At 50.6% G+C, this 7,616-nt stretch overlaps 1 protein-coding gene across 1 annotated transcript in view; it reads right to left on the bottom strand.

Annotated features, from left to right (window-relative positions):
• The window catches only part of LOC308159213 (kinesin-like protein KIF27), a gene marked incomplete at both ends in the record, with an annotated part of 15,677 nt that extends 8,846 nt beyond the window's left edge, over positions 1 to 6,831 (bottom strand). Inside the window, 6 exons of the mRNA XM_080532958.1 lie at positions 2,371 to 2,570; positions 2,792 to 2,968; positions 4,085 to 4,228; positions 4,351 to 5,366; positions 5,657 to 5,860; positions 6,531 to 6,831. Of these exons, the coding sequence (XP_080389084.1) occupies positions 2,371 to 2,570; positions 2,792 to 2,968; positions 4,085 to 4,228; positions 4,351 to 5,366; positions 5,657 to 5,860; positions 6,531 to 6,831 (2,042 nt within the window). The remainder of the gene's footprint in view (positions 1 to 2,370; positions 2,571 to 2,791; positions 2,969 to 4,084; positions 4,229 to 4,350; positions 5,367 to 5,656; positions 5,861 to 6,530) is intronic.
• Positions 6,832 to 7,616: the final 785 nt, after the last annotated feature.

Raw genomic sequence — 7,616 nt, 5'->3', positions numbered from 1 at the left:
CAGCTGCAGTCCAGAGAGCTTCTTCGAAAAATTAAACGAAAACAGCGACAGATGGATGGATTTTTCAAGAAAAAAGATGTCCCAGACACTTCAAACATTGCTGAAGCTAGCAGTGGCTATGAGCGACCCGAAACTGCATGGCTGGCAGGACCAAAGAAGCTAGGTGGTGGATCAGCTAACAGCGTTTATGGCGGGGTACCACCACCACCAGCTACAACTACACAGTGGTGTGCCGTCAGGGCCAGCAAGGCCTTCTCTGCTGGCCTAAACATCATCAGAATATACATTTTATTTTAATATATTTTTTCCACAAATATGTATTAATGATTCCCCATAGTCTATTCTCTTCATTTCATAGCTTTCCTCTTGGTTGCGCTGCTTCCAGTCTCCGATTGAGATTTGGAGGGCTGGCCTTTATGTTAGAGCTTTTATCCAATCAAAATGTGTTGCTAGGGGGCTCAAAAATCTGCCCGCCTGCACATTAAACGGTGCCGCGGATACGACCTGTAACTTAACTTTGGAACGAGAAAACCTGTGGCGTTCCTAGTAAACCTACGTAGATGCGAGCAAAAGCAACAACGGCGCCTGCTGTAAGGCTCAATGATGTCAGCACCCAGCACGTCTTTTGATTGGATACGCACTATTGATACGCACTATTGATACGCACTATTGATATTCACTATTGAGATGCGTAACTATGCCGGTAGATGTGAAACTTTTGAAAGTGCCAGGGAAACGGAGCGCCACAACGAAAGCTTTCGTTGACTGATCGATAATACTGATCGATTGTGTCCTGTTTTTGGGTAAACAATAACTTTCATTTAGCGGACACGATAAAAGCGCAGAGTCCACAAACAGGAAACTACGTTGAGCTTCTTTCTTTTCTGGCTGAAAACAACCCAGATTTACATTACCACCTGTCCACAAACAAAGTGTTTACTGGGACGTCAGGCAAAATACAAAACGACCTGATTTTTGCTATTGCTGAAGTGGGAGAAGAGATCAAAATGGAGATTAAAAAGGCACCCTTTGTCGCTATTATGGTGGACGAGACGACAGACGTGGGTAATGTAGCGATCTTAAAGATGTTAGTTTAACACTCTTCATTGTAAATGCGGATTTATTGATTAAAAATGCTTCGGAAATATTAATATAACTCTGTTGTACTTGTCTGACTATGTTAAGGTGATGCAACGCCCGGTTATACTGTGTTTCTGTCTAGTTTCTAGAGCCATGGCGTCATAACGATGGTATTAAGAGGTAGAATAATTCAGGTAGGAATGTGTCGGACATCACTGAAGGCCTAGGTGTGAAATGCACCGCCCGCCACTGCAACTACAACTACAGCGGGAGAGCCATCAGCATCGGCTAGCTGTGTTGGTGTATCAGCAGACATTAGCAAGTCAAAAAACTATTCTTATGTGCCGTCACTTTAGCAACGACACAGGATTGTCAAGGGGAAAAGAAGGGGAGACGATTTTTTTATTGACAACGGAATTACATGCTGGAAAAACATGCAGCTAAAATTCAGGGAACATTTGGACCTTCAGAGACACACGGGAGAAGTACGGGAAAACAGGGCTGATGTGGGTGTCATCAAAGGTAAGAGTTTGTTTTCTTTAACTCAGCTGATACTCAGCTGTTTACCGAATGCTCCATCTGACTGTGATTTTACTTCTGTAATGTGGTGGGTTGACATAATTCACGCACGGAACTATAGGTTGAGAGTATTGTTCCGTCCGCAGTTGAGTGCGTAGTACCCAAGTTGTTTAGACTGTTCTATTTACTGCTTGAGTGTGTTGTTGATCAATCGTTCATGTCCTTCATTAAACGTTTAGCTTTGTCATTTGATACGCCGCCTACGACTACCATCTCTCTGCACTACAGTAAACAGTTAATCAGTAACGTTAGCCGCTTTTGTGCTCATGTAGGCCTACTTCGTATTATATTATAGCTGATGATCTTTGTGTGTGTGTATGTGACTGTCAGTCACAAGTTTATATTCTGTATTCATTAAAACAAATTTGGCCATCCTCTAGTTTTGGCTGAAATGAGGTCGTTGTTTTGAAAAATAAATATAAAAAATTAAAAATAAAACGTGCGCGCGCGTTTCATGCGCGTGCACGCGAAAAAATATCGCGCGCGTTGCGCGCGCGGTCTGGGCTATCCGCCACCAATGTAAAAATTCCTGGAGGAAACACTGCAGACACACACACACAAACTTGTGTGCACACTCACACGCACAGGCACACACAAACACACACACACACACACACACACACAAACTTGTGTGCACCCTCACACACACACACACACACACACGCAGCTCAGAAGGGCAGGTTAGTATGATGTATGTGAACTATATCTCACCTGAATCCTTTCCTCCCCCCCTCCTCCTCCTCCTCCTCCTCCTCCTCCTCCTCCTCCCCCTCCCTCCGGTCCTCCGTCGGGGGGAGGGCAGGGCAGCGGACCCGGTCCCCCTCCTCTATGCGGGCCAGCAGCAGCAGGCTACGCGTCCTGAAGGCGGCCATCACCCTCTCCAGAGAACACGCCGGAGGACTGCTGTGGATCTACACACAACGCAACACACACCCAGGCATTACCACACACACACACACACCCAGGCATTACCACACACACATTTGAATACTTTATTTGGTTCCACAAATTACCACACACACACACACACACACACACACACACACTCACACGCACAGACACATGCACAGACACACACACACACACACACACACAGGCACACACACAGACACACACACACACACACACGTACCTTCCTCGTGGTCCCCTGGCTGTGGCCCTGACTGATGAGGGGGACACTGTTGGGTCTCCTCACTGGGTTCCCAGAAGCCTCTGCTTCCACTGACGCCCCCGAGGAGGCGGTCCTGGAGGTCAAGAGGTCACATCGCAGACGGCCAATCAGCAGCTGCTGCTCCACCAGCGCCTCGCTCTGAGGAAACAAACCAGCTAAGGATGCAGCGATACCGATACCAGTACTCATACCCGTACCCCGTAACCCTCAAACTACCCTGATACATACAACCCGATACCACTTCACACCGCAGCATTCTGATAGCATTCAGGTAGCATTCAGGTAGTGTTCAGGTAGTGTTCAGATAGCGTTCAGGTAGCATTCAGGTAGCAGGGCTCTCAAGTCTCACGCATTGGGCGTGAGACACACGCGGCGTGTGAGTGTGTGAACGCAGGGCTCTCAAGTCTCACGCATTGGGAGTGAGACACACGCATTTCAACCCGTTCACACGCTCACACGCCGCATGTGTCTCATGCCCAATGCGTGAGACTTGAGAGCCCTGTGAACGGGTTGAAATGCGTGTATCTCACTAGCATTCAGGTAGCATTCAGGTAGTGTTCAGGTAGTGTTCAGGTAGTGTTCAGGTAGCATCCAGCTAGCATTCAGGTAGCATTCAGGTAGCATTCAGGTAGCATTCGGGTATAATTCAGGTAGCATTCCGGTAGCATTCTGATAGCATTCTGATAGCATTGAGGTAGCATTCTGATAGCATTCAGGTAACATTCTGATAGCATTCAGGTAGCATTAGGGTAGCATTCAGGTAGCATTCAGGTAACATTCAGGTAGCATTCTGATAGCATTCTGATAGCATTCAGGTAGCATTCAGGTAGAATTCAGGTATTATTCAGGTAGCATTCAGATAGTGTTCTGATAGCATTCAGGTACCGATACCAGTACTTGTACCCGATACCATGATGATCATGTACTCATACTCATACTCGTTCTCATTGGCCAAATGTAGTAAGTTATAGTAGTTCTCATTGGCCAAATGTAGTAAGTTATAGTAGTTCTTTGGACAAAAAAAACAATCAAAGTGACTAAGGGGCGGGATGAACAAAAATGTCACAACAAGATGGCGGCTACTTCACTTCAAATTAGGACATCTTCCACCACAGTATCTGAAATAAATATACAGTGGTTCTGTATGAAAAAAAGAAAACACGTTTCTAAACACGTTCTGTTACTATCAATCTACACACACACACTCACACTACTCCCTTCTCCTCCTCCTCCTCCCCCACTCCTCCCTCCTACCTGGATGCGTCTGTGCTCCCTCTCCTCCTCTAAGGCGTGGAGGTGTGCCTCACTCTCCTGGAGGAGTCTCCGCACCTCCCTCTGCGCCTCCTCTAGCTGCGCCTCCTTCTGGTCAAACACACACTCGTCTATGGCCAGGGTCTCCTGAGGGGTGGGGGGGGGGGGGGAGAATGAGAGGGGGGGGGGGTTACATAAGCAGTTGACAGTAATATACAAAACACAGAGACACACACACACACACTCACACACACACACACTGTCAGTACCTTGCACTGCTGCAGCTGTTGTCTGAGCTGGTCCATGTTGAGGTTGGGGGGTCCGTCCACTGCCCCCCCCACACAGCGGTCAGCGTGGTCGCTGTGGTCAGAGAGGTCAACGTGGTCGCTGTGGTCAGAGAGGTCGACCGCTCGGTGCCTCTCTAGCCACGCCTCCAACCTCCTCCTCAGCGAACCACTGAGGACGTCGCCCGGCAGCTCCTCCAATAGGAGAGCGGCGTCCCGAGCCAGGCAGCGGTACCGTGGCTCCGCCTCCGACCCCCCCCCATCGTCCCGGTCTGGTTCTACTTCCTGTTTGGAGGAGCTGTCCGTCACACCGGCCCCGCCCCTCCTCCCCCTCTCCTTCAGCGCCTCCCTCAGCGTCTGGACTTCCTGTTCCAGTTCCCCCAGACGGGCGTCGCCAGGATCCCAGCCAGGCCCCGCCCCCTCCGGACCCCCACCAGGCCCCGCCCCCCACTCAGGACGGTTGTGGACGTGACGGGCCCGCGAGGCAAACCTCAGCACGCTCAGCGTCTCCGCCATGACCCGGTGGGAGGGGCTGACGCAGGCCACCATCAGCGTGTGGGCGTGGCCTCCCAGGGAGTCGCGGAGGAGGCGTGTGATCTTGGCGTCGCGGTACGGCACGTGGGGGTGCTTGTGGTCCCGGCGGCGGCGCCGGGGGTCCGACAGGGCCCGGATCACGTTTCCCAGCGCCAAGAGGCCGGCGTTGATCTGGGCCGACTCTTTGAGGCGCAGGCCCGTGTCGCCGCCCGCCCGCCCGGCCCGCTCAGACCCGGCCAGGTCCACCAGGCGCAGCTTGGAGGAGCAGCGGGTGGCGGCGGTGTGGTCGTCGTGGTCGTCGTGGCGACGGCGCAGCGGGCCCAGCTGCAGGGTGAGGATGGCGTGGGAGCGGCTGGAGCGCTGGTTCATCGGCGTGGCGCCCGTGTGCCGCAGGGCATCGCCCGCCTCCACCACGCTCAGCAGCTCCTCCGCCGACGAGACCACCGTCTCCCTGGCCCCCACCACCACTACACACACACACACACACACACACACACACACACACACACACACACACTTAGATTACACACATAACACACTTAACCACAAAGACACCAGCCTCCTTTCAATGTAAAATACCAAACGAAGTGCGTATGGAACTCTCTCTCTCTCTCTCTCTCTCACACACACGCGCGCACGCACGCACGCACGCACGCACGCACGCACGCACGCACGCACGCACACACACACACACCATACACACAGTATAAACACTGAAGCACATGTGTAGAGAGAGGTGGTGTTAGGTGGTTGTTACCGGTGTTGCCTCTGTCGTCCTCCCGGATGTGGAGCTCCTTGTGGGGGGTGTGCAGCTCCAGCAGGTCCCGGAGCTCCTCCCGGTACAGCTCCACGTAGGACACCCTCACCCCCACTTCCGCCTCCCCCCTCTCCCCCAGCAGCAGGAACAGATCCTGGGCCACACGGCGGATGATCCCCCCCTCCTCCTCCTCCTCCTCCTCCTCTGGGAAGGATGCTGAGAAGGAGGCAGGGATGGAGAGGAGATCGACATAGTAATAATAAGAATAAGAACTTTTATTTGTATAGGACTTTTCCTGTATAACTGTTGTTATTTTGTGTTCCTACTGATTACTACTGTTGTCATCTCATGGTCTTGTTTTCATTGCTATTGTGACTTTGTTGCACCAGCTGGCCCTAGTCTGTATTCTGTGTCTATGACAAATAAACGTTGATTTGATTTGATCTTTACACCCAGGGTGAAGAACCCTCTGCCTTTGTCAGACACAATTTCATAAACAGCGAAGTGAGCTGCGAGCTTTCATATAACAGTGAAGCCCTCAAATGCCATCTGTTCACCAAGGCCTTTGGGCCCCTATAGTTTAGTTTTTGTCATTGATGGTCTCTGTGTTTTCTGTTTTGTCTGTCTGACTGTTTTTGTGTAAATTTGTCAAGCGTCCTTAGGTTTCTTGAAAGGCGCTATGTAAAGATATTATTATTATTATTATTATTATTATTATTATTATTATTATTATTATTATGGTTAAAGGTGCTCGTCAATCATTCGTGAAAGTATTGAAACGAATCCATCGCTGCTCCGCACATTGGAGTCTCTGCCAGCCTGATTCTCAGCCCCCGTACGGTTGACAGACTTCGTGTGATGAAGGTCAACTTACCGACGCGCCCCCCGCCGAGGGTGTAGGTCTTCCCGGAGCCGGTCTGCCCGTAGGCGAACACCGTGGCGTTGTAGCCTCGGACCAGAGCCAGAACCAGCGGCCTGACACAGGCCTCGTAGACCCGCTCCTGCGGCTCCGTCGGTCCAAACGCGTGGTCGAAGGAGAAGGTTCGGTCTGTGCCCAGCATCACCCGAGCCTCGCCGGGCGCCACCCGGACACACACCTGGTGGTTGTGGAGGACCTCTCTGGGCAGCAGCGGGCGGACTCGAACCGCCACCCGCACACACTCCTCACCGGCCATGGCCCAACCGAACCGGACGCCGGTAACTGGACCCAACAAACCGTTACACTCGATCTGATGTTTAAAGTAAAAGAGTTTTTAAAAGTGTTCTGGTTTTATAGATTCGTAGAGGTTTCTAATTGTATTAAATTATACAAATATCACCTGTTTTTAGACTGTTTTAGTCCTTCTTCAAACACCACAAAGTCAAAGTGTCACATTTTCTCTACCACAAATGCAAGGGCTTTTCTTTCTAAATGATGTTATAATGTTGTAATCATATTTTCAGGTGAAGTACCATATGTTTATGTACAGATCCAGTTTGCATATTATGGTGTACATACATAAAATAAAATGTGTTAATGAATAAATGAAACTTGTCTACGGTTCTTTTACCTACGGAGTTTCACTTCACACACAAAGCCACTCCGTCTGTCAGGATGATGTTTCCAGGAGGTTTAGTTGTGTTGACTTCCAGATGAAAGGACCTTTCCTTCACTCGGCGTCTGTCTGCACGTCCGTAACGTAGTTGTAGCCGGTTAGAAAGTTGTACATAAACATAAACGGGCTCACGGTGATGAACGTAAAGTTCGTATCGAATCCGACCAAAGTTGTTGAGCCGTTAAAGACTTTAACTTTCCGTTATCCGTTATTATCCACCGGCTCCGTGTTGTTGTCGCTCCGCGGTTGCCTGGGCAACCAGCCGATGCCAGCGGATAGTCGAGGGATGTTCAAAGAGGGGCTCGTGGAGGAGCAGAGCGCTGCCACAGCGCCCCCCTGTGGTGTTTCAGGAAGTGTCCTCCTCG

The sequence above is a fragment of the Nansenia antarctica genome (genome assembly GCF_963989245.1).
Source record: "Nansenia antarctica genome assembly, chromosome: 5".
In the NCBI taxonomy this organism is placed as follows: Eukaryota; Metazoa; Chordata; class Actinopteri; order Argentiniformes; family Microstomatidae; genus Nansenia; species Nansenia antarctica.
The sequence above is the reverse complement of the archived record's forward strand: the minus strand, read 5'-3'. Positions and strand labels throughout refer to the sequence as shown.